Source organism: Pygocentrus nattereri, chromosome 17 (genome assembly GCF_015220715.1).
Source record: "Pygocentrus nattereri isolate fPygNat1 chromosome 17, fPygNat1.pri, whole genome shotgun sequence".
Classification (NCBI taxonomy): Eukaryota; Metazoa; Chordata; class Actinopteri; order Characiformes; family Serrasalmidae; genus Pygocentrus; species Pygocentrus nattereri.
This window is the reverse complement of record NC_051227.1, coordinates 3330774-3358355: the sequence shown is the minus strand read 5'-3', so window position 1 is coordinate 3358355 and position 27582 is coordinate 3330774. Positions and strand designations below refer to the sequence as shown.

At 43.2% G+C, this 27582-nt stretch overlaps 1 protein-coding gene across 1 annotated transcript; it reads right to left on the bottom strand.

The window, feature by feature from the left end:
• Positions 1 to 194: 194 nt before the first annotated feature.
• Positions 195 to 27212, bottom strand: numa1 (nuclear mitotic apparatus protein 1). The gene is made up of 24 exons (XM_017684497.2): positions 27114 to 27212; positions 26835 to 26928; positions 24683 to 24726; positions 24032 to 24117; positions 21585 to 21664; positions 21424 to 21503; positions 20958 to 21029; positions 19483 to 19573; positions 19245 to 19377; positions 18893 to 19029; positions 14909 to 15020; positions 14695 to 14812; positions 11298 to 11438; positions 11014 to 11133; positions 6196 to 10830; positions 5850 to 6059; positions 5412 to 5575; positions 5041 to 5317; positions 4538 to 4745; positions 4125 to 4261; positions 3588 to 3929; positions 2723 to 2821; positions 1886 to 2113; positions 195 to 925 (listed from the first exon to the last, which is right to left on the bottom strand). Exons 3-24 carry the CDS (start codon positions 24722 to 24724, stop codon positions 899 to 901), a joined length of 7539 nt encoding a protein of 2512 aa, XP_017539986.2. The 5' UTR covers positions 24725 to 24726; positions 26835 to 26928; positions 27114 to 27212; the 3' UTR covers positions 195 to 898.
• Positions 27213 to 27582: the final 370 nt, after the last annotated feature.

The window sequence follows — 27582 nt, the reverse complement described above, 5'->3', positions numbered from 1 at the left end:
GTAGAACAAAAACAAAAGAAAGTCTACAGAAGATGTTATTTATATTTGTGTGTTTCAGTAATTTTCAATAAGTGAAAATAAGTTTAAAAAAAATTCAACACAGCTTAAAGCAGGTAGTTTATTTACAACAGACAAAGAGACATAGAAATGGAAGTAAATGTTTAAAAAAAAAAAAAAAAAAAAAAACACAAAAACCTAACCTCAAACAAAAATCACTGACATTTCACAATGCGAGACTGAAGCCTTAAAAGACCTTTAAAATGAGCTTTGTAACCCTTCATCAATGAGGGTTACTCTCAACTTTAACTGATTAATCTGAGACCCAGATATACTCGCAATCAAAGCGAGACAAATATGATCCTAACAAAAATAACTTGTATTACATTCTACAGCCATAAAGTATTATGAGCAATTACACATAAAACTGATCCATAAATACAATTATTATAATTGAGCTGTACGAATCAGTGACCTGAAATGTGCTCAAATAAGGTCCTAAACGGTTCTTGATATGGGCATACAGTTCTAGAGAAAAGCCTTTACATGCTCTAAAACCTTCACGCTCACTCAACTGATGCACTCAATCCACTTAGGGTGGAGGGATACATGCAGGGAGCTGTGAGGCAAAATAGTCCCCAAAGAAAACTTATTCTTTTAGATTTTCCACCATTTTCCATCAACATTCCATATAATCTCAGAAGACTCATGTAGGTTCACTGGTGGTTCTGGATGGTAAATAAAATGTCCATTTGTGTTGTAGTCATGGCGACCCCTGGTTCCCATCACCACCACTGTAAAGCCATCTGAACCATTTCACACCAAATGACTCTGAATCACTCTGTTCACATCTCATACACTCGATTACAGGGGAATTGTGAAGCATGGGTGGAGTTCCCCTTCAAGTGTTCATCCTGAACTTCATCAGCTGTAAAAGGAAAAAAAAAAAAGAAAAGAAAAAGATCTATGAGAAAACTACAGAAATGTATGTATGACTTGTTTGTTATTAATTTTATAATAACTGCTCCCCTATTTAGACCCCAATCAGGACAACTGAGCATATTTAATATTTATTTACGTTCATCATAATAACCAGCAGAAGCATCATTCAGGCATGATTTACTGAGGAATGTGGTTTAATCAGTCAGTTTAAACTCTGTTCAGTGTGAATTCTTTGAAATGTCCTGATCGAGGCTCTCACAGAAGTTGTTCATCATGCTGCACACTCTCCCTTTAACACTGACCCCACACCAGCACCCTGCCAACACTGACCATCACCACGGCAACCAGAACACCAAGTGATCTCAGCTCACTTTACCTGCTTCGCTTTAAAGACCAGCAAAGCTCTGATTCTGTTTGGACACAGAAAAGATTACGATTCATCTGATAATCTGTGTGATGGGATGTTGAGCGTATAAACAAGCCCTGCTGTAACCTCTTGACCTCCAGTTATGTTACGCAAGAGCTTTCATTTTCAAACAAAAAAAGTCTTAAGAAAATAAGAATGGTAAATGAGGCTATCAGATAACTGATTGGGTGCTTGAAGTAGATGATCCCTGTTTAAGCCTTACAGGTCTTATTATAATTATTAAGCTGCACTTAAAGATTACACAGTTAAACATTTACATAAACCACATTTACACCTGATGTACGTTCTGTATGAAAAAAATTCAAGTCTTATACCTCCTCTCTTACCTATGAACTCTGGTTTGTATTGAAAGTTTTACGTTCTGCACTTTCCACAGTTTCTCCACTCGTTTCAGTCTGAAATGACTCATAAAACTACAGTTTGACTTGAGGGTTTAAGAATAATGAGCTGTCTGAAGGGCACTGGAGGCTTTGTTTAATACTCAAGTAAAAATCTGAGTTAAAATTCAGCCTGAAGTACCTTCCTCGCGCTGGTGGGGATCTTTGGCGATTTGGCGGTGAGGCTTCGGGGGGATTTTCTTTGCGGTCGGTCTTGTGGAGCGGCCCGGGCCAGGCGGGTGGTGACGGCGGGGGATTTGCGGGCGCTGTTGCGGAGCTTGTTGATGCCGCGCTGCAGCCTGCTGTCCACTCGGCCAGATTTCTTCGGGGTGTTATCGATTATGAATGCCATCGACTGTCTGCGGTCAGCCTACGGACAAACATACATACATAGAGAAACAGCCATCGGAAAAATTATTTGGAGCTGGTCCTGGTCCTACAGTGACTGAAGGGGATTAAATGAGGATTTAAGTTAGAGAAAGATGAAACGGATAAATGAAAAATTCCAACATAATGCAAAAAAAAAAAAAAATAACCCCATGGAAAGTGAAACATTAAATCTACTCAATACAGCAAATACTGAACATCAAGTTTGCTTGTAGAATCAGACACTTTTAACTCATTTCATATAGAATAGTTGTATTGCTGTATTAAAAGATATGCTTCATTAATTCTTAAAATGAGCAAAGTTCTCAACTTGCAAAGCACTGTATGTGGACTATTCCTGAATCACTATGAGAAAAAACAGAATGTTTCTTTGTGTGATTAACCCATCATCCTATTCTGCTGATGTATATTTACCAGCCTGCTGTGTTCAGAAGCTCCATAATGGAATATATCCATTACCACAGACAAAACTGCCCCCTACTTTTATTGTTTGTAATCTCTATTGAACCTCCATCACAATGTACACACAAAAGTGTACACCTGCTATATACAGGCATCATATCTACATTAACGAACATTCAGCCCTACTTACAGGAGAAGGCGGTCTGTTCTGAGAGTTGCTGGCTGCAGATCGAAGGTTCCTGTTTTTAGGAGTTGCTGGCCGTGGAAAACAACTCGCCAGTTTCTTAGCCTGCAGAAAAAGGAAGATGATTACACAAAGATCAAGACGTACATTTCTGTGTTAGTCAGAGTTCATCACAAAATTATACAACAGGAGCTTAAATCTGTGACTGAGTTTCATTTAGTTGCCAGCCTAAAAGGAAACAATTCTGTGTATGGAGCAATTCTGAATTAATTTCCAAAAATATTCAGAACTAATGTAAATGCAGGAACTGTCTGAATTAGTGGAATATAAACAAGCTATTTATTTTTTTACATTTAAAAAGAGCCCCAGAACTGCACTTTGGCCAAAGAGAATACTTAAAACATAATTATAATCAATTCAAACAATCCAAAATCAACCCAGCTGAATCACCACTCTAACCATTATGCATTTAAATACCCTCAAGAGCTGCAACGACTGAATTTTAACTTTTTAAATTTTAGTTTCATTTCACTTTAAAATATTATCAAAAATGATCTAGACTAACAGAATACAGTGCTTAATAATTGTGTTTATTTATGTATAAATAGCATAAGCATGAAGCTTCAAATAAAAGTCTACATCCTACTGAACAGGTAGAAACTGATGGACTGGATGGAGTACTTTCTTTGCAAGGAGGTGCAAGTACCCATCGTGCAAATGGCTTTAATCTACGAATTTTTATTATATTTATGATTTAAATTTAATTTTAATTGAATTTTATTGAATACACACTCAAAGCTTTATTGGGCTGTACTGAAGCAATAACAGCAAAGCAGAGACAGAGTGTTTCGGGCTCAGTTTGGTGCTTTACCTCAGGGGTGTCCTGGTCCTGTATGTGACTCGCAGGTCGTTTGGGGGCCAGTGGGCTTCGGACTGAGCGGACCTCATGCGTTTTGGTGGAAGCTCTGGAGACCTGAGACGAACGATGAGCCACGGTTCCTGCACTAATCTGACCCGGCAGCATGCTGTAACGTTGTGGTTGAGAGGTGGGGTGGTCTCTGTTAGATGAGGGCGGAGCCAGGGACAGTCGGTGGGATGAAAGAGATTCAGTAAGCTGACTCGGGACCATAGAGGCACGCCGGATCGTCTCTTCTGGATCTCCAAAACGGACATCCTCATCAGTTATTGGAAGAACAGAGAATCCCAGACTGGGCTGAAGGAGCAACACAAACAAGCAATTAAATACCATATTGCCCCTACACTTCCTGTAGTGTAATACAGTCTGTTAGAATGACTGTGTGGATCATATAAACAACAGTGTTTTTTTTTTTTGTTGAAAAGCAAATGATTTGAAAAGCAAACAGGGGAAGTGGGTTTGAGGCTGATCAACACAAACACACATACATACCCTGGACTCCAGAGGGTAGCTGCTCTTTAAGTGCGGTAAACAGGCTTTGTTCCGTGACTGGAGCTCTGCGATTCGCATCCAATCATCAGCAACGTGTTCTGGCTCGTACTCCGATCCCACACAAAATGTGCTCGTGGCTATACACGCACAAAATTAGACAGCAATTTTTAGTTCATCACAAAAACAGAAGCCCATACCAAAAAGGAAGAAACACTTAAGCCTCTGCCCCACTGTTACCACAGAGAGCATCGTTCATTCTGTTTATTTTTCATTTGTTGTGCTAACTGAGGACTTGAGAGCACCTATAAAACAGGACAGTAATCTAGAATCTACGGGAAAAGTTTCTATCCATGCCCAGAAATGTTCAGGCCTGCAAGGAGAAGCAGCTTTTATGCTGAACAGGTGGCACTCACCCCGTGAAGGAGCATTTCCGTGCACATTACTTCGGCGGTACCCGGGCAAGCTGAGAAGTTTGTCGCTGGAGCTCGCTGCACCTGGCTCCTCAAAGATCTCCATGGAAACGGGGCGAGTTTTTTGGGATGCTAGGTTAGGCTGGGACTGTGTGGTGTGCAGGCTGTAGAAGGAGTCTTCTGCTTCCCCACCAGTGCCACCAGGAGTTTTCTGCAGAACAAAACATTATGTCCTTCAGTCCCACATGCTGGTTTGTGTGCTTTTGTTTCCACACTCGTGCAGGTGTAGAAGACCAGGTTAACAGTATACATGCACCAAAAACTAAAAATAAATTTTCTGAAGTCTGGCTTTAATTTATGGCTGCCTGACCACATTGTGCCATTTATTAAATTAGTTACATGAGTAACTAATGAGTATCAAGCAAAAAGCCCGGATTTTAACTAAATGAAAAACTGGAGAGGGTTGGGGGTAATAAAGCTGTTTTTTGTTATTAAGAAATCTTTACCTTCGTCATGGTGATGTTAATGACCTGGGTGGTGCGACGTCTTCGGACGGAAGAAGTCAGCTTTTTCGCTGAGTCGAGAGTGAGGTCACCCAGAGATGTGATGCTGCTTTCCAGTTTGTTTTTGTGGTTGGCAGCATCATGGTTCTTGTTCCGGGGATTCATAGGAGTGAAGTAGAGAGTCTCTAGAGAGCCTCTTTCCTGGGCACGTCGCTTTGAAGCCAATCGCTCAGAACTGCGAACCAATGGAGTGCTGGATTCACCTGGCACTGCTGGCTTACTGGCGAGAGACCAAAAGTGAGAGACTGGTTGGACATAAGGTTCCAAATGTGAATGATACTTAAGACATTTACAGAAAGGACAGAGTGAGTTACCCTCCAACATTGAGAGAATCTTCCAGATCGAGCTCCAGGCTGTCAGTGCTGGTGTTTTGCACCTCCACTGGGACTTTCAGGTAAACACTTTGTCTGTGTGTCACCTGAGCACCCTGACCTGCCTGCTTCCTTTGTTCTCTTAACTGACGATCTGCAAAGTCCAGCTGAAAAAAAGAATCCACCTCATTAAGTTCAAAAGCTAGCAAGCCTCAACAAATTTAAGAAAATTAATGTGTAACTGATAAGATATTGATCTAAAACTTCAAGATAATTATTAACATTTGGATATAACTACTGTCCATTCCTACACAATCTTTTAAAATCTGTTAAGATCCTTGATCATAAAAGCCAACAAGATTTTAACCTGAAAAACAGAGCCAGAACAAATCTTTCCTTTGTTATTTAAAAAAAAAAAAAAAAAAAAAAAAAAAGACTAACCTGGGTCTCCAGGCTCTGGACCTTGACTAATAAATTCTTCTCAGACACCTTGGTTTTCTCCAGCTCTATAGAGGACAGTTTCAGTTCAGCCTTCAGGGCCTTCACCTCACCCACAGTGGTCTCAAGAGAAGCCTGCAAAGCCTGCCGTGCCTCCTGTTCCTCCACCAGCAGTTGTTTTTTACCGTTGTAGTGCATTTTCGCTTTCTCCACCTGTTAGGAAGCAACACAGCAAAGAGAAACTGCATTTCAGGTTCTTTACATTGCTGGGAAAGTGCATACTTTGATCAATTCCCATTCTCTTTCATCAATTACTCTTCAGAAAACCAAATAAAGGGCCATTCCCAACCTGCTCTTTGTAGTGCTCCACTGCTTCAGTCTTCAGCTTCAGCTGCTCCTGTAGCTCTTGGCTCTGCATCTCTTTCTGTTGGCCAGCCTCTTTAAGGCTAAGGATTGATTCCTTCTGCTCACGTAGCTTCAACTCCAACTCTCCTCCCAATCTTTGAGAGGCATCACACTCCCTCTGAAGAGACTGATTCACTGAAGAGAGATGCTCTTTTTCCTTCTGATAGGCCTCTTGTTCTTTTTTATACTGCTCAAGAGTTTTCTGCAGAGCTTCCTGTTGTCCCTTGATCTCTACTTGCAAAATCTGACAGTCACTCTGAAGGGACTGATTGACTAAGTTGAGATTCTCCTTCTCCTTCTTCAAGTTCTCCAACTCTTGCTGATACCCATCTTGGGTGTTCTGCAGCTCAGCCTTGAGCACATTTAGTTCCTCCTGTTGCCCCTTAATCTCTTTCTGCAAGCTCTGACACTCACTCTGAAGAGATTGGTTATCGGAGGAGAGATTCTCCTGCTCCTTCCGCAAGGTCTCCAACTCTTGTTGATACCCATTTTGGGTGTTCTGCAGTTCAGCTTTTAAGGTTTTCAGAACCTCTTGCTGGCCTTTATTCTCTGCTTGCAAGTTCTGACACTCATTCAGAAGAGATTGGTTTTCTGAAGAGACTTGCTCCATTTCCTTCTGCAAGGTTTCCATGTCTTTTTGATAGCCCTCCTGGGTTTTTTGGAGCTTACTGAGCTCTACCCTCAAGCTCTGGCTCTCACTCTGGAGAGACTGGTTGACTGAAGAGAGCTGCTCCTTTTCCTTCTTAAAGGTCTCCAACTCTCGGTGGTATTCATCTTGTGTGTTCTGCAGGTCTGCCTTGAGCACATTTAGTTCCTCTTGTTTCCCTTTAATCTCTGCCTGCAAGCTCTGATGCTCACTCTGGACAGACTGGTTAACTGAAGATAGTTGCTCCTTCTCCTTCTGCAAGATTTCCACTGCTTTTTGATACCCATCTTGCATGTCCTGTAGCTCCTTGATCTCTGCCTGCAAGCTCTGGCAGTCTCTCTGGAGAGAATGGTTGACTGAAGAGAGACGCTCCTGCTCCTTTTGTAAGGTGTCCAACTTTTGCTGGTACCCATTCTGAGCATTCACCAGGTCAGCTTTCAGGGTTTTCAGAGTCTCCTGCTTACCCTTATTCTCTGCCCTCAAGCTCTGGCATTCACTCTGGACAGACTGGTTAACTGAAGAAACATGATCCTTTTCCTTCTTCAAGGTATCCAACTCCTGTTGGTACCCATCTTTGGTGCTCTGCAAGTCAGCCTTGAGCACATTTAGCTCCTCCCGTTGGCGCTTGATGTCGGCTTGCAAGCTCTGGCACTCATTCTGGAGTGACTGGTTGACTGAGGAAAGATGCTCCTTATCATTGATCAAGATATCCATTTCTGTCTTGTGCCTTTCTTTGGTGTTCTGCAGATCAGCCTTGAGCACATTTAGTTCCTCCTGTTGCCCTTTGATCTCTGCCTGCAGGGTCTGGCACTCATTCTGGAGGGACTGGTTGACAGCACATCTGTTCTCTTTCTCCTTCATGAAGGTCTCCAAATCTTTCTTGTGCCCTTCTTGGGTGTTCTGCAGATCAGTCTTCAGGGTATTTAGAGCATCCTGTTGCCCCTTGATCTCTGCCTGCAAGTTCTTGCTTTCATTCTGGAGGGACTGGTTGACTGAGGACAGATGCTCCTTCTCGTTGATCAAGATATCGATTTCTGTCTTGTGCCCTTCTTGGGTGTTCTGCAGATCAGTCTTCAGGGTATTTAGAGCATCCTGTTGTCCCTTAATCTCTGCTTGCAAGTTCTGGCACTCAATTTGGAGGGACTGGTTGGCGGAGGACAGATGCTCCTTCTCGTTGATCAAAATATTAATTTCTGTCTTGTGCCCTTCTTTGGTGTTCTGCAGGTCAGCCTTGAGCACATTTAGTTCCTCCTGTTGCCGCTTGATGTCTGCTTGCAAGCTCTGGCACTCATTCTGGAGTGACTGGTTGACAGAGCAAAGATGCTCCTTCTCGTTGATCAAGATATCCATTTCTGTCTTGTGCCCTTCTTTGGTGTTCTGCAGGTCAGCCTTGAGCATATTTAGTTCCTCCTGTTGCCCTTTGATCTCTGCCTGCAGGGTCTGGCACTCATTCTGGAGGGACTGGTTGACAGCACATCTGTTCTCTTTCTCCTTCATGAAGGTCTCCAAATCTTTCTTGTGCCCTTCTTGGGTGTTCTGCAGATCAGTCTTCAGGGTATTTAGAGCATCCTGTTGCCCCTTGATCTCTGCCTGCAAGTTCTTGCTTTCATTCTGGAGGGACTGGTTGACTGAGGACAGATGCTCCTTCTCGTTGATCAAGATATCGATTTCTGTCTTGTGCCCTTCTTGGGTGTTCTGCAGATCAGTCTTCAGGGTATTTAGAGCATCCTGTTGTCCCTTAATCTCTGTTTGCAAGTTCTGGCACTCAATTTGGAGGGACTGGTTGGCGGAGGACAGATGCTCCTTCTCGTTGATCAAAATATTAATTTCTGTCTTGTGCCCTTCTTTGGTGTTCTGCAGGTCAGCCTTGAGCACATTTAGTTCCTCCTGTTGCCCTTTGATCTCTGCCTGCAGGGTCTGGCACTCATTCTGGAGGGACTGGTTGACAGCACATCTGTTCTCTTTCTCCTTCATGAAGGTCTCCAAATCTTTCTTGTGCCCTTCTTGGGTGTTCTGCAGATCAGTCTTCAGGGTATTTAGAGCATCCTGTTGTCCCTTAATCTCTGTTTGCAAGTTCTGGCACTCAATTTGGAGGGACTGGTTGGCGGAGGACAGATGCTCCTTCTCGTTGATCAAAATATTAATTTCTGTCTTGTGCCCTTCTTTGGTGTTCTGCAGGTCAGCCTTGAGCACATTTAGTTCCTCCTGTTGCCGCTTGATGTCTGCTTGCAAGCTCTGGCACTCATTCTGGAGTGACTGGTTGACAGAGCAAAGATGCTCCTTCTCGTTGATCAAGATATCCATTTCTGTCTTGTGCCCTTCTTTGGTGTTCTGCAGGTCAGCCTTGAGCATATTTAGTTCCTCCTGTTGCCCTTTGATCTCTGCCTGCAGGGTCTGGCACTCATTCTGGAGGGACTGGTTGACAGCACATCTGTTCTCTTTCTCCTTCATGAAGGTCTCCAAATCTTTCTTGTGCCCTTCTTGGGTGTTCTGCAGATCAGTCTTCAGGGTATTTAGAGCATCCTGTTGTCCCTTAATCTCTGCTTGCAAGTTCTGGCACTCAATTTGGAGGGACTGGTTGGCGGAGGACAGATGCTCCTTCTCGTTGATCAAAATATTAATTTCTGTCTTGTGCCCTTCTTTGGTGTTCTGCAGGTCAGCCTTGAGCACATTTAGTTCCTCCTGTTGCCGCTTGATGTCTGCTTGCAAGCTCTGGCACTCATTCTGGAGTGACTGGTTGACAGAGCAAAGATGCTCCTTCTCGTTGATCAAGATATCCATTTCTGTCTTGTGCCCTTCTTTGGTGTTCTGCAGGTCAGCCTTGAGCACATTTAGTTCTTCCTGTTGCCCCTTTATCATTACATGTAGGCTCTGGCACTCATTCTGGAGGGACTGGTTGGCTGAGAAGATCTGCTCTTTCTCTGTCTGCAAAGCCTCTAGCTCTTTCTGGTGTCCATCTTGGATGTTCTTCAAGCCAGTCTTTAACTGAGATATTTTACTCTCATGTTCTGCAATGATCCGCTGTAGTTCCAGCTCAGCTTCATCTTTGGCTTTCCTTACTACCACGAGTTGTAACTGGGCCCGATCTCGTTCTTCTGTGAGACTGGCTGCAAGTACTCTTCCCTCTTCTGTAAGCTTTTCTATACATGATTCAGCATGGAGTTTCTGCTGCTTCATCTTGCGAAGTTCCTGACTCAGAGTCTCTAGTTCTACAAACATTTCATGAGCCCTTTCCTCTTGTTTTTGAAACTTTTCTTCCATCAGAGCTTTATGCTGTTCTTTTTCTGCAATAACCTCATCCCCTCTTTTTTTCTCTGTATCAATCTCATTTTGCAGAAGTGCAACAGTGTCATCCAAAGCAGAGATTCTGGCACGGAGATTAGTGTTTTCATCTACCACCTTCTGATGGTCTGCAAGCTTTTCTTCATATTCCACAAGGGAGGACTGAGCTTTCTGCAGGTCAGCTCTGACAATATTGAGTCTCTCCTGCTGTGCCTCACTCTCTACTTCCATGCCTTGGCACTTGGATCGTAGCATACTGATAGTGTCCTCCAAGGAGGCTACTTTTGCCTCTAGCTCCACTCGCTGCTGGCGAAGTTCTGCAGTGATAGCAATCTCTGCTGTTAACTGGACTTCCAGCTGTTGTAGACGGTTAAGATCAGTTTCTAAAGCTGCTATTTGGGTAGTAAGAAGTTCTTGCTTCTGCCTTGCTGTCTGTTCTTGGGCCTCCCTCTCTGCCCGAATATTGTTTATTGCCTGTTGGAGATCTGAAATTAATCCCTGCAATCGCAAGGTTTCCCTTTCAAAAGAGCTTCTCTCTTCTAACAACAGCATCTCAACATCCATCTTTTCTTTCTGAAGGCAGGAAATGGTTTCTTCGAGTTGGGAAAGTTTTAATGACAAGTCTGCCAGTTCCTGCTTTAGTTTCTCCCTCTGTGAGATACAGATAAGTGTTTAAGAGAAATGTTAAAGATGCCAAACATTTTTCATAGTAACACACACAAAGCTGTTTGTGAAGGCTACTGCTGCACCCATATAGGTATAAAAAAATAAAATAGGTGGTGCTTATATGATAGGGTTTTCATAATCAGAGACCAAAATTAAACCAATACCCACCTCCATAACAGGCCCCAGAACTTCACCTTTTTCTTGGAGTTGTACAGACACTCTGGAGAGCTCATCCTCTAAAACTGAGATCTTGCCTTGTAAGATCTGAATCTGTTCACTAAGGCATTCCTGGACATTGATGTGGAAACAAGACATATAAACTTACAAATATAAACAAATGAGAGCAAAATGTACAGTATCCTACATTTTCAATTGAATTTACTTGAGGACCAATGCTGTTGAAAGACAAAGTGCATAGAAAAAATAAGCAATCAGCCACAGCGTTTAATCACCCTGTCTGTGATGGCCTGGCTCAGCTCTTTCTGCAGGGAGTCTCTTCTGCTCCCCCACTCTGCTTGGGACAACTCATGGGCCACTGTTAGTTTGGAGACCTCCTCTTCAGCCCTTGCCAGCTGGGCAAAGGCATTTCGTACCTGTATTTACCAGAGATATTTTATATACATGTATACCATTTTATTAAGTCAATGGAGAATCATTGCTCTTTATCGGTTTTACATGGGTGGCATGGTACCTTTACCTACACGGAGTGGCACAAGGAAATTTCACCTTGAAGAGTCATTATCAGCATTGCAGTAACACTGACATGGTGGTGTGTTAGTGTGTGTTGTGCTGGTGCAAGTGGATCAGACACAGCAGTGCTGCTGGAGTTTTTAAACACCTCAGTGTCACTGCTGAACTGAGATTAGTGCACAAACCAAAAATATCCAGCCAACAGCATCCAATGACACTAAGGAAGGACTAGAGGATGACACAAACCGTGCAGCAGCAGGTGAGCTATTGTTTATGACTTTACATTTACTAGGTGGAATGACAAGGTAGGATTGTCTAATAGTGGGTACACAGTGTTCAAGAACAGCAGCAGCACTGCTGTGTCTGATCCACTCATACTAACACACCACCACATCAGTATTACCACCCAAATAGTACCTGCTCTGTGAGGGTCCATGGTGGTCCAGACCACTGAAGAACAGGGTAAAAGTGGGCTAACAAAGTATCAGAGAAACAGATGGACTACAGTCTGTAAGCAGATAAAATGAACAATGAGCGTAGAAACAAAGAGGGTCATAATGTTGTGCCTGACTGGTGTAACTAGTTTTATACCGAACATCATAAACTCAAAAAAACAAACTAGAAGTCTAAAATAAACACTAAAAGTTGGTTTATTGATGCACCCTGTCCTTATGAGGGATTACAGAAGTTCTGCAATGAGTTATATTTATATTTTTTGCTTAGTATTAGAATTCAGTCCTAAAAATCTTGACCAGCCACATCACCGTCTGGTACGGCGGCACCACTGCTGCTGTACACAAGGCCCTGCAGAAGATGGTCAAAACTGCTCCACACATCACTGCAGCTGTCCTCCCACCCATAGAGGACATACATGACAAGGGATGTGAGAGGAAAGCCATCAACATATCCTCGGACCCCACACATCCCAGTCACCCCTTGTTCCAACCTCTGCCATCTGGAAAGAGGTACTGGAACATCCAAGCCAGAACCACCAGGTACAAGAAGTTTCTATCCCCAAGCTGTCAAACTGGTCACAATCGGCAGCATCGACCTGAGTTTAACAACACTACAGTCTGTTACTGACCAGCCTGACCACCCAGCACACTACACACTGAGCTCTACCAGCTCAGAGGACTGTATGCTGTGCACCTCATCTCTGACTAAGCCTTGTTTCTAGTATATTAATATATTTATACTAGGGCCGGGACTTTAACGCGTTAATTTAGATTAATTAATTACAAAGACTTTAACGTTAAAACTTTTATTGGAATTAATCACATTTAAGTTTGGAGCCGGAACCTTTGTATTCGCGTGTTCTAGCACGCCTGTAAATCTGATGCACAAGCGACATCCGCAAACAACGATGGACGACGAAGCCGCTTCTGTTGGTCCACTGAGGGACAACTTTAGCTTTAAAAAATGTCCTGATGGGACTTTCGAAAAGACTACTGTTGTATGCAAGTTGTGTAAAAAGGAGTTTGCTTATCACCGAAGCTACTCAAGCCTAAAATACCATCTCAAAGCAAAACATGTTGCGGCAAGCAAAGCCGACCCCATAGCTGATTTCAGCGTCCCCAGCAGCGGTACAAATAAACGCTCCAGCCAGCCCACATTGGACCAGATGACAGGTTTCAGGTCTGAAAAATTAAGCAACTCCCTGGCTAAATGGATCGCAACAGACTGTAGACTGCTTTCGGTGGTAGAGGATAGGGGGCTACAGTCTGTGTTAGATAGCGACATCAGACCCTGCTTACGAACACCCGTGTAGGAAAACCATGGCGAGTAAGATTAGGCAGCTTTATGATGACGAAAAGCAGTCAAAACAAGACATATTGAATGCAGTTGATTGTGTTGCATTGACAGGGGACCATTGGACTTCTGTCAGCAATTCTAACTACCTTGGCGTGACCGCGCACACAGTATGCGTTTTTAACAAAGTATGGCAATTAGCATCTTTCGCCCTCACTGTAGAGAAAGTCAACAACAGACATTATGCAGTAAACTGCGCAGACCATTTTTTTTCTGTAGCTGAGTCCTGGAAAATTGAGCTAAAAGGTTACAAGAATTGGCACCGATTGTGCCAGAAACATGATGGCAGCAGCAGGACAGCTCCCATTTCAGCACATGCCATGTGTTGCACATATTTTGCAGAGATCCATCACTGTGTGCCTGGACAGTTGTGGATTTAATGATGTACTAGCAAAGTGCCGCAAGATTGTGGGTCATTTCAAACACAGTCCAGCCAACACAATGGAACTGTATAAAGAGCAAAGGGCACTTGACCAGGAAAATGAACCCCTAATCCAGGATGTTTCCACAAGGTGGAAGCAATAAACATGTTTGTTGTTAAGAATATACGTGTATTCATTCAAAATTTTAGTAGCAAAATAATTTTTGTAATTAATTGCAATTAATTAATTACAGACCCTGTAATTAACTCGATTAAAATTTTTAATCAAGTCCCATCACTAATTTAAACTGTTACTGTTTATTTAAGATGTTACCTGAACATTATGCTGCTACTCTCTACCTGCACTGTACACTTTATATACAGGTCACTGTTTTCATCTCTTTTTGCACCACTAGTACTTCTGCATTTACTGTACTGCAATTCACCAGCACATTTGTCCATATACCTGATACACTTGAATATCTGACCATGTCTATGTATATGTCTAATATATAACCTTTGTCTATGCACATTTTGCATACGTTCAATACTTGTACTTACTGACTATGCACATTGTCTTGTCTTTGCCATTTATCCTTTATTACTGCACTCGAAAAGTAGCCCGACAGGGTTTCGTTATACTGTACTACCCTGTACTGTATAATGACAAAGTTGAATTGAATTGAATTAAAATGTCATGGAAGTTTTCAATACTTTGTAATATTAAAGCAATTCAGTTGGTTTGATAAAAAGTATTGTACGTAACAATAAAAGGAAACGTTAAATTTTTAAAATAAATAATTTATAATAAAAAATAATACATTTATTAATAATAATAAAAAAAAAAAAAACCCACCACAACAGCCTGTTTTGACCATCATGAAACTGTTTTGTTGGACTTTGTGCACACTTATGATGAACACTGGAAACAGTTTAACAACAAGATAAACAACACAGGAAAGTAAAGAGATAAGTCAGTCCGTCCCTACCTGTGCAGCCAGTGTTCCATTCTCCTCCATCAGCTCATCAATTCTTCTATCTTTTTGGGTGTTGTCCGTTTTCAGATCTTGGCACTGCTTTAGTACCTCATGAACTCTTTTGAGGAGCCTGTTACAAACCAGGCACAAGTGTTACCTTTGCTACATACTTCGCTAATCTAAAAAGCAACATGCATAGCTGCATAAATGACTCTGTGGTACTGACCCTTCGTTCTTCTGCTGCAGCTCCAGCAGTGCAGATTTGTGCTCCTTCTCAAACTCCTCCTGGTCCCTAAGCAAGCGCTGAAGTCTGTGGTGGAGCTGAGAGATCTGACCCTCTGAAAGAGAGAGAAAAAAAAATGAAGTCAAAACATCAAACCTTCAGTTCCTTTTCAGGCTTTTACTTTGAGTACAATACAAATTGGACAGTCCTACTTTGCACAGCTAACCACCCAAGTCACCTAAAAATACCCTCATTTCAGAGACCACTAAGGGTGGGCAACAGAGCAAAATCTATTACATTCCTAGACGTTTTCACATTTAAATACTACTACGACCACGATGACGACGACAACTCAAACTACAGTGGCTTTCTTCAATGTTTCATAAACTGCACCAAGCCTAATTAAACAGGCCTAATTATGTTCAGTTTGTAACAGAAAAATACAGTTCAGTGTTCTTTAAGCAATCATGATATCCATGATAGGTTCAGAAAAGCATATTTTCACAAAGATTAATTGCCCACCCCTACAGACCATCACACTTCACAAACATTACGGCAAACTTAATTTTTATCCCTTGATTTTACTAAAAAGCTCATTCAGCCTCATGGCTTTTAACGTTTGTAATTTATTTTTAAACAATTAGTATTTATTTGTCCATCCATCCATCCATTATCTTCCGCTTCTCCAGGGTTGCCTTATGGCTCAGCTCTTTCTTTACCACAACAGACCGGTAAAGAGCCCGCATCACTGCTGACCCAGCACCAATCCGCCTGTCAATCTCCCGCTCCCTTGTACCATCACTCGTGAACAAGACCCTGAGATACTTGAACTCCTCCACTTGAGGCAAGAGCCTATCCACGACCCAGAGAAGGCTCTCCACCCTTTTCCGCCTGAGAACCATGGTCTCGGATTTAGAGGTACTGATTCTCATCCCAGCCGCTTCACACTCGGCTGCAAACCGATCCAGCGAAAGCTGAAGTTCGCGGCCTGATGTCCCCAATAGGACCACATCATCTGCAAACAGCAGCGATGTGACCCTGAGGTCACCAAACCGGACACCCTCCATCCCCTGACTGCTCCTAGAAATTCTATCCATAAAAATTATGAATAGAATCTGTGACAAAAGGCAGCCCTGACGGCGCTCAACTCTCACTGGGAACGAGTCTGACTTACTGCCGGCTATGCGAACCAGCTTTGTTTGTACAGGGCCTGAACCACGTACTCCCGAAGCACCTCCCACAGAATACCCCGGGGAACACAGTCGAATGCCTTCTCCAGATCCACAAAGCACATGTGGACTGGTTGGGCAAACTCCCATGAACCCTCCAGAATCCCGGAGAGGGTGAAGAGTTGGTCCAGTGTTCCACGACCAGGGCGGAACCCGCACTGCTCCTCCTGGATCCAAGGTTCGACTATAAGCCGGACTCTCTTCTCCAGTACCCCTGCATAGACCTTACCAGGGAGGCTGAGGAGTGTGATTCCCCTGTAGTTGGAACACACCCTCCGGTCCCCTTTTTTAAAAAGAGGCACCACCACTCCAGTCTGCCAATCCAGTGGCACCACCCCCGATGTCCACGCAATGTTGAAAAGGCGTGTCAGCCAAGACAGCCCCACAACATCCAGAGCCTTGAGGAACTCAGGGTGGATCTCATCCACCCCTGGAGCCTTGCCACCAAGGAGCTTCTTAACTACCTTAGCGACATCGGCCTCAGTAATGGACAAGCCTATTCCCATGTCCCCAGACTCCGTCTCCTCCTGGAGAACGTGTCGGTGGGATTGAGAAGGTCCTCAAAGTATTCCTTCCACCGCCCAATGACGTCTTCAGTCGAAGTCAGCAGTACACCATCTCCACTATATACAGAGCTAGTGGCACACTGCTTTCCCCTTCTGAGTTGTCTGACGGTTTGCCAGAATCTCTTCGGAGCCGACTTAAAGTCACTTTCCAAGGCCTCACCAAACTCCTCCCATACACAGGTTTTTGCCCTGGCGACAACTGAAGCCGCAGATCGCTTGGCCTGTCGATACCTGCCAGCTGCCTCTGGTGTCCCACAGGCCAACCATGCCCGGTAGGACTCCTTCAGCTTGACGGCATCTCTCACCTGGGTGTCCACCACCGGGTTCGAGGATTACTGCCCCGACAGGCACCAACTACCTTACGGCCACAGCTACAGTCAGCCGCTTCAACAATGGAGGAACGGAACATGGCCCATTCTGAGTCAATGTCCCCCACCTCCCCGATATCTGGTCAAAGTTCTGACGGAGGTGTGAGTTGAAGATCAATCTGACAGGTTATTCTGCTAGACGTTCCCAGCAAACCCTCACTATACGTTTGGGCTTGCCTGGTCTGACCGGAATCTTCCCCCACCTGATCCAACTCACCACCAGGTGGTCATCAGTTGACAGCTCAGCTCCTCTCTTTACCCGAGTGTCCAAAACACATGGCCGCAAATCCGATGACACGACTACAATGTCAATCATTGAACTGCGGCCTAGGGTGTCCTGATGCCATGTGCGCATATGGACATCCTTGTGTTCAAACATGGTGTTCGTGATGGACAAACTGTGGTTTGCACAGAAGTCCAAAAACTGAACACCACTCGGGTTCAGATCAGAGAGGCCATTCCTCCCAATCACACCCCTCCAGGTCTCACTGTCATTGCACACGTGAGCGTTGAAGTCCCCCCTTAGGACAATAGAGTCTCCAGGAGGAGCACTTTCAAGCACCCCTCCCAAGGATTCTAAGAAGGCTAGGTACTCTGAACTGCTGTTCGGTGCATAAGCACAGACAGCAGTCAGCCCCCGTTCACCAACCCGAAGGCGTAGGGAAGCTACCCTCTCGTCCACCGGAGAAAACCCCAACATACACTGAGTCGAGGGGCTATGAGAAAGCCCACACCTGCCCGCCGCCTCTCACCATGGGCAACTCCAGAAAAGAATAAAGTCCAGCCCCTCTCAAGAGATTGGACCCAGAGCCCAAGCTGTGTGTTGAGGTGAGCCTGACTATATCTAGCCGGTATCTCTCAACCTCGTGCACCAACTCAGGCTCCTTCCCCGCCAGCGAGGTAACGTTCCAAGTTCAAAAAGCCAGTTTCAGCAACTGAGGATCAGAACGCCAAGGCCCACGCCTTCGGACACTGCCCGATCCACAACGCACCAAACCCCTACTACTGCCCCTCCCATTGGTGGTGGCTCGATGGGAGGGTCCATAGACATCAAGAAACAAATATGAAAACGAACTGGTTACAAAGCTAACAAAAATAAATAAATAAAAATTACACACAATAGACTATATGATGCATCTGAGTAAAGCAGATGCTTTTCATCTACATTTATTTTTTCTAACACACTTCACCTAAATTCACATTTGTTGCAGCACGACATGACAGAAATCTAACGACTGCGGAAAATGACAATCAGCTTAAAGAACACAAAAACTAAAATAACTGCAATACGGTGATTATATAATAACTTCTCTAAAGCGGAAGCCGTCCTCAGTGTCATTTTCTGTTTTGTGAGAAGTGAACAGAGTATTAAAGGATATTCTGTCCATTTGTGATGCAAAGCAACATTAAAATAAACTAATTAATGCAAAAACAAACTGCCTTAATATTTTGTGTTCTGTGTTTAACCGCCGTAAGAGTAAATAAGAACAGTTGTGGCACCCTTTAAGGCGTATATACATAAAACAATGCCCAGAATGTAAAAAAAACATTTTGAATAATTGTACATCTATTATGTAAAACTCGTTGCTGCATTCTACAGTGATAAAACGAGTGTAACCATACAGCTACCCTGAGAACATACCGTTTAATTTAAACACTAGCATGTTGGGATTTTCGCTGAGGAGAAATTACACATCCATCCATTAAAAAAAGCAAACTGATCTGTTGTAAAAGACAGACGGGTCCACATTAACTGATCCTCAGAAAGCTCATGTTTTGTAGCTTAGCAGATAAACTTCACTGTAACTGCAGGTAAACATTCACCCTTTTCCGAAATGGTGGAGATGTGCTTGGAAAGCTCTCGCTCCAGCTCATCCCTCACGTCACCCTCGCGCGCCAGCTCCTTCCGAAGCCTCTTTAGCTGGACCTGTGGTGTGTTTATGATCTCCTGGATTGGAGAGCTGAGAACAGAGACGCTCACACAGTCAACACACTAATCAGAATCTGGCATAACAGTGTAATGACCGTAGTAAGAAATCCTCACATCTCTGAACTTTACAGCAGAAGAACGACCGCATTTGTAAATTTAACATAATGAGATTTCAGTCTGGATCGTACAGGCTCCTCAGTAAAGAGTTTAGATCTATGAAGAAGACTTCATTGTGGAGTTCAGTACCTGACAAAAGAGCTGGAGGCCACAGTGTTTAGCTCCAGGAAGGAAACGCGTGGAGAACGAGATCGGGTAAAAAACGGCGATCCTTCATCACTGTATGATGATGCGCTGCTGCTGGAGGTGGTGTGTATCAGCGCTGAGAGGAGAAAGAAAGAGATTATAACACTTTATTTGACCCTGACCTGTCCTACAGTGAACAGAGGGCACAGGAGGACAGTCTGTACGGTCAGTAAAGACTTACGGCTGACGGTGAGAAGTTTATGTAGACCTTCAGACAGAGAGAAACCGTTCTCCCCCTGCTGGACATGACGGAACATCGATGCCATCTGCAGCTGATAGAGAGCACAATGGATAGAGACAGGGGAAAAAAGCCGGGGGGGGACAGGACAAGATTATCTTTAAATATTTTCATTATTTAAAAGCACTGATAGTAAAGGCTGGGAAGTATGTCGGTGATAAATCAGAGCCAGGGGAAAAAAAAAGAGCTACACGCCTCAGAACCGACTACACACACATACCGCAGAACATACCTCAGCTTTCACTCCACTCGAGTCACCTGACTTCACGCTGTCCGCTGAAGGGGTGTTATTTTAGCACCTGTTAGCTACGCCATGCTGTGCTGTGGCATGCTTAACACGCCAACTAAACTCCCTCCAAAGAACCTTCAGCTCATCATTGACATTGACATTCATCATTGGCAGAGCACCACTTTTCAGAGTCAAGCCTGCATCATGGAGGGTGGTGCTGTCTGGGTGTGTAGCTACTCGTTAGGGTAGTCCATCAGGCTACAGATCTTTTCATTGGCTGCTCGACTCTCTCTCTCAGATGTATATCTTTATTCTTATATCATCTAAACTTGTGTCGGTGCTTTAATCAGCCAGAATCCAACATGCTCTGTGGTGGGCAGAGCTACTAGCAAAGCTAACCCGAACCAGCACCTCTCTCCTGTTAGCAGCACTGTTTAGCATTTATTAACTGCTCTACAGGTGGTTTGACATTTACTGAATGATTGCTTAAAAAAACCTGTTCATTTATTTGGCAACCATGTACAGCGAACAACTTTCGATTCTGAAATGACTAGACAAGACAGCAAAAAGTGCCAAAACTGACCTCTATTGCCAGCAGCTCAGCATTATGTATATATCGATGCTGTCGGAAGAAAAACCTTTAAATGTTTATTTTTGTTTTACAGATTTTGACATAACTGGAAAAGACCTCTTGCCCTTTACAATGTGTGTAAATTTCATGAAGAATGGACTATATAACATGGCACAAAATGACTTGGAAAAATGTTCCACTGACTTACATTAAAAGTAAAGTAAATTTTCCTTTTTCCTGTAAAGTTACCCAGAAGAGGTGCCAGGCCCACTGAGCTGAGCCAAATATATCTGCTTATATACTGGAGAGAAATCGACTGAGTGAAAGTCATAAATCACAGTAATGACTGTAAATCAGTGCTAAGCGTAAACTGTCCTAAACTGCAGCGTGAACAGAGAATCTGAATTAATCTGCAGTGGGAACAAAATCTGAATTAATCTGCAGTGTGAACAAAGAATCTGAATTAATCTGCAGCGTGAACAAAGAATCTGAATTAATCTGCAGCTGAATTAATCTGCAGTGCAAACAAAGAATCTGAATTAATCTGCAGTGTAAACAAAATCTGAATCAATCTGCAGCGTGAACAAAGAATCTGAAATATTCTGCATATAAACTTACCTCTGTCTCGAACTCCAGTTTAGGCACCAGCTCATTGTTAATCAGACCGATGAAGCAGAGCAGCAGAACCACCTGCACACAGACACAGTGAGCTATATACAGAGCCGTGTGAAAAAGTTTAGGTACCCTCCACCATTCATTCTGTTTTTTTTTGTTTTTTTTTTTAAAGCAAAAAGCAGTTAACCATCTGGACAGAAACTCAAATATAACAGTTCGACAGCTCTAATTCAAATGGTTTACTGACTTAATATGACGGTTAATAAAAGTACTGTGTGCATAACTTTGACCTTAGGTTTGCTTAAATTCAGCAAATAATTCAACATTAAAATAAGCTGAAATATCTTTTTTTTTTCTTCTTCTCTTTTTAACATAAATACATTCCCCTCTCCCCCTCCACATTTATTTATACCAGCTCTAACTTCACTTTCTTGAAAACTAACTTGTCCAACTACATACACAAACAAACCTTGGCGAGCTGGATCTCCAACTGTTCTCTGTTGGAGGTGGGTTCTTCAGAAGGAAGAACAAGCTGCTCCTGACAGACGCCTGCAGGAGGAAAACATTCACTTCAGCTCAGTTTAACCATCAGAACACAAACAGAAGATCAGAAACAGTTCTGAAACGCACCGTGGAGGAAATCCAAGACGATGCACTGCCTCTGTTCTTGGGGCAGGTCTACAGGAGCCTGGCTGAGCTCCTCCCCCTTCCTACAGGAACCAGGGGACAGAAAAGTTATTTATCACTGCACAAACATCCTGGAGCACATAAAGCTACAGCTGTCACAATGAGCTCATCATTATCTGCACTATAAACAACTGCAATTAATTTGCATGGAACTATTAAAGGTCTAAAGTGGCCAAATCCGCAGACTGCAGGCAAATTGGATTCGTTTCTCAGATCAGATCTTTTGAGTCAACTGTCTGCTCTGTCATTTGAGTGATCAGAACAGACGTGTGTCCAGACATCACCATGACAATCTGAATGGGTTGCCGTGGTAACAACATATGCATCAGCAACTATGTAGCCATGCTGGTGATACAGATTTCAGACCGGAATGCAGGAGAGATGAAGGAGCATCATCACCCACCAAACTCTGAGTTCTCATCATAATCAAGAATCTTTGGAGCTCTTCTTGAACCCCAGCACTTCATCACTGGATTTTACATTGTCGCCGTTTATCGTGTTGTGAGTGACGAAAAAGATACTTTGATATCCGATTTGAGCATCTAGACTGAGATGCATCTCCAAACGTGGTTTGGATCCGATATATAAATCAGAGTGCGTTTTTTTTGGCTGTCCAGACTATCAAAAATCATGATGGTCAAAATCAGGTTTCAGAATCAGAAGAAGTTTTATTGCCATTGTCAATGAACAGGATTCACAGACTAGGAATTTTCTTCGGCATGAAGGTGCAACATAAAAACAAGTAGTACTAGGCATGCAAAATTAAGTCCACATAAATAAATACTCTATGCAAATATATAGATAGAATGAATAAAAAAAAAATAAATAAATAAAAAAAAAGGTTTGGGCTGGCAGTCTGAACAAGGCCTAAGATGCCTGATGCGTCTCAAACATATTTTCTGCTTTACTTTATTTGCACACATTTGCCTCAGCGCAACTGATAATGTTCCCAATAACATGTCCCCAACGCATGTTCTGTTTGTTGCAACAAGAAAGGAACCGAGGGCCAATACCAGTTACCTTTCAGCAACCTCCTCATCCCTTTTCAACCCTCAAAGCTTTCTCAAGAAGCTAGTGCAGTGCAAGCTAAGATTAGAACTCGGATGCTAACACACTAACAGAAACAAACCGTCAAAGCTTTGAGGACAAACTGAGTTATAAGTTCATAGTACCAGACTGAAGTGGCACAAATCCAATTTTTTGCTCTAATGTCACTTAGATCTGATCTTTCAGAGCTGTGTGGACACGCAAATCTGATCTTTTGAAATCAGACCTGAGCCACTTTAATATGTGGTCCTAGATCAGATCTGCATCCGATTCGTGATCATGCTTTTATAAAACAGCGGCCTTTAGATTACAGTATTGTTGCCAAGAAACCATAGACTGCTGAATGAGAAGAACCTTTGGTCACTGTATATTGTGGTCATTTCAACTTTTTTTGTAAGGGATCTGGGGACCTTGCCCTTCCAGCTGTGTTATTCAATGGTATTAAAAAAAGAATTAGAAATATATTAATTACAGGAGCTATTTTAAAATCTGCCACTGTGTGGGTTTAGAGTAGATGCTCTTTTGCGCCTAGAGCTTAACTGATCGAGGCTGTTTGGCTCAAGGGGAAGATGTCAGGACACACACACACACACACACACACACACACACACACACGGGACAACTATGACTTCAATTGATGAAACTTCAACGCTTATTGACGATGAGGGCTTCTCTGGGGAGGGTTATAAAATTAGAGAGATGGAGGGTGTGTGACTTTGGAGAAGACACAGGACTCCGTTCTTCTTGGGAGAGAAAAGGCATAAGGAAAAGTTTGATTTAAATGATTTTTTTGTCTTGATTTCTTTTCATAATATTTCCTTCATTATCATAAAAATTATTTTGTCCAGCGGTTTCATCCAATAAACTGGCAGAACTCCTTCTGGACCCTTTGTTGTATAACGGTGAACACTGCTGTGAACACACAGTGCTGTTTAATGCAAAACCTTCGCCTCATAAGTACATTTAGTCACCAAATCACCACCATGAGTCTTATTTAGCACCAATCCAGCGGCGCCCTCTTCTCACGCTGGGGTTGAATCTCAAACAGCTCCCTGCTCCCTACACAGTGCACTATGTAGGCTTTAGAGGCTAGAATTTCTATACTTTCATAGCTAGAACACCATTTTAGAGCACAGAGCCGTTTGGGATTCAGTCTGGGTTTGATGCAACTTCTGACTGACACACAAACATCTGTGTAAAACATTCAAGTCTTTCACTCGGTGCTCCATGCAAGCAGCATTAGAGCCAAAGATTATTCATTAACAGCACCAGGGTTGTTTGTACCATCACACAGTGAAATAGGTCAGTGGTAAGTTAGCAGTTCTGCGAGTGACTGAACTCACAGTTTATAGACGAGTTTTAGGAGCAGTCGGCAGTCCTGCAGGTCATTGAAACTCTCCACACGTTCGCCCAGGTCCAGACTGTTCACCTGCAGCAGGAACACCGTTTACAACGTTTAACGTTAGGCCATTTAACCACACACACACACACACACAGGTTTTGACTTAACATGTTAAGTATTGAAAACCTTTAGTTTAGAAAAGTGTAACTACACTATGCACAAATTTTGAACTCAGTCTGATAAGCCCCGCCCCTACCCACTCTTCATTTTGATAGGCTGCACAGATGCACAAGCCCAACTCCTCTACTCTAATGTGATAGGCTGCACATAGACACAAAGCTCCACCCCTCTATTTAACTCTGATAGGCTACACATGCATAAGCCCCACCCCTTTACTGTAATAGGCTGCACACAGATACCTACAGCCCGCCCTATACTCTGATAAGCTGTACACAGACTCATAAGCCCCACCCCCTTTAATAGGCTGCACACAGATGTCTGGCTCTGCATGTTGACAGTGGTTTCAGTGAAAGAGGTCATTGAATATTATTATATATTATTATTACTGATACTGAACCTGTTATTGAATGTCTGACCAGGTCGTACAGTTGACCGTTCAGTCAGACCAATAAGAACAAAGCAAAAGACTCACCCACGCCACCAGCGCCTCTCTCTTGGCTGGATGCAGCGCCATCACTGTTTGAGACAAAGACATTTAGAGTCTTTAATGATACAAATTCATAAAGAACAGTGAAGAAAACACCTCAAAACTAGAGCTGCTGATTATCACTCCATCAGGTCAGATCAGACTCTCTGGGCGTCTAAGCAGATGCCAGTTTAATCTGAAATTAGTCTTGTGCTGGAGTTTTTGAACACCGCGTCCACTCACTGTCCACTCTATCGTCTATACCTGACGAGGGTGACGAGTAAAATAAGTCGCCAAATACCTTTTAGCAGCGGCTGAAACGTGGGGTGCTACATTCCCTGTTTTTAGTGGAGCAAGTCTGAGTGACGAGAAGTGGTGTAACTGTACCGTCCTATGGTGAACTCGCATACTCGCCTCTTTCTGTACATCCTAACAAGCTTTAGCAGCGTCAAATCACGTCTGTTCCTCTCAACTACAGCACTGTTACAGCGCTCAGTCATAATTTAGCATTAGTGCATTGCCAAGCAGCAAAAGCATAAGTAAGACGTGGGTTCATGTGAGTTAAACGAAAGTAAACTGAGGAAGGTGTGAGACACTGAAGAGTGGGAGAACGCTAGCTAGCTTCCCATCACTGACGTACAGAGCCAGTTAATGTTTGCTGTTCGTATTAAACTGATGTTGTTGAGAAACTAAACAGTTTAGCACTTGTAACCAGCTAAAATAATCTCTCTTGCTTTTTAGATTATGACTATTACTATTACACTATATAAATATCATATGTGAAGCTACTCAGCCAATCAGATCTGTGTATTACGATGAGCACTGAGACTCAAATGAGTGACGGATACACAGGAGAGGGACGAGGCAAGAAACAGCAGTCAGAGAAGAAAGTGAGTCAGCGGGAAGTTTTTTCACGTGGTATGATTAAAACGAGAAAACTGACAATAAAAGTGTTGAAATATCACTGAACTACTTTATTTGATTTGATATCCAGTTGTTGACTGTATAAGATATCGATATTCCTACTCGGCTACTCCGGCAAACAGTACACGGCACGGAATCATAACGCAAGGTAGACGTTATGATGTTCCGGACCTTTGCTTGAGGAAATTTCCTCTAAGTGGACCTTACTGAATTTTAATTAAAGACCCCTGTTCTAGATATATAGTATCTATACAGCACCACAAAGAGCTGGACCCTCACAACCTAACAGCAGAACCCTTTTGGTGCTACATACAGTCCTAAAAGATGGTTCTTCAAGGGTTTTTTAGTGAAGGCACTTGGACCCATAAACACCAAAAGAACCATGTCCAAGCTTAAACGGTTCTCTACTCTGCGATATGGCTCTTCAGTGGTTCTGACAGAAACGCAGAACAGAACTGCTGCACGGCGTGAGGTGAAAGTGTGACATTGGAACCATTTAAGGCGGAGCAGGAAAATTCCACATTTACTCTCTAAGGTCGAACAGCAGAACTTTAGCTTAACCGATGCAGCAGCTCCACTCTGGCGTACGTTAACTGCTGCACCATTTAAGGTGGAACAGGAAAATTCTGACCTAACGGCTGCACGTTTTAAGGTGGAACAGGAAAATTCTACTTTAAAAGGCGCTGGAGATATATCCTGATGCATCTAACGATCATACTGCACCATTTAAGGCGGAACGGGGACATCTGAACTTTTGAGGTGGAACGGGAAAGTTCCAGAAGTTACATTCTGGCTGTTGAAGCGATATAATAATAATTCCTGCGCTATTTAAGGTGGAACGTGGAAATTTCAACCCTAAAGGGAGCAGCAGCTCCACTCTGGCATAAATACTGTACCACTTAAGGTGGAACGGGAAAATTCGACCTTAAACGGTGCAGGTTGCAATTACAATTTAAAGTGGAAGGAGAAAATTCGAAGCGTTTAAGGCGGACCGGGAAAATTCCAGCGGTTCCTTTCTGGCTGCCTGCGGTTAGTAAACATTAACCGCTGCACCATTTAAGGAGGACCGGGGTAATGGGATCAGGAAGCGGCCGTCAGCTCGGTATAACGTAACGCTAAGTGTTAAGAAGTCACTTCTCAACGCGGAACATCGCATCTAACAGTTAAACGGATTTCACAGAGGTTTTACAGGGATTTCTCCACATTTCCGTCAGATTACAGCGGCACCGTTTACCTCAGAGACGAACTACAGCTGCTGGAGCTCCCCTCCGGTCCCGTCCGGTCCAGTTTAACCCGCCTGAGTTCGGTCCTTAGGGAGACTCAGAGCGCTGTGAGCGATAAAGGAGAGATGAGGAGGTTTTAAACGGCTGATAAACACAGTCCAGCAGCGAACTGACCACAGCTAACCTACAGCTCTGCTCACATCAGTGCCGTTCAAAAGTAAACATAACAGAAGAGGACGTTTAAACAGATGAACACCATCAGAACTGAATAATCCGGCAGATTAACTCACTCTCCGTGAATTAAAGGACTGAATTAATCCCTGAATTAAGCTGTTATTCAGAAATCCCTCATTCATTCCTCATTAACCCGCACGTACTCCTCTGCTTGACTCTCCGTTTTCAAATCTCTGCGCCTGCGCGGTTGCGGCGCTTTAAGACGCTCTGATTGGCTCCGCGCTCTAGTCCTTTTACTGGCTGCCCGCAAAACAAAACGGGCCAATGGCAGCGCTCGGAGCTAGCGGTCCCGCCCCTCGGAGCCGGTACCTGTCAATCATATCATGTTCCTGTGAGGGGGTAAAAATAAACATAATAAAAGTTCGAATCTTCTCTTAACTCTCCTGTGATGTTTCGGGTCAAAGTTTAAAAGTACTGGGAAAATATTTGTAGCAAATTTTGGAATATGTAACATTTTCTGATGGACTTTTAAAGTTTAAAAATAATTAACATATGACTAGAAATGAGTCATTTAACGTGTCTGCA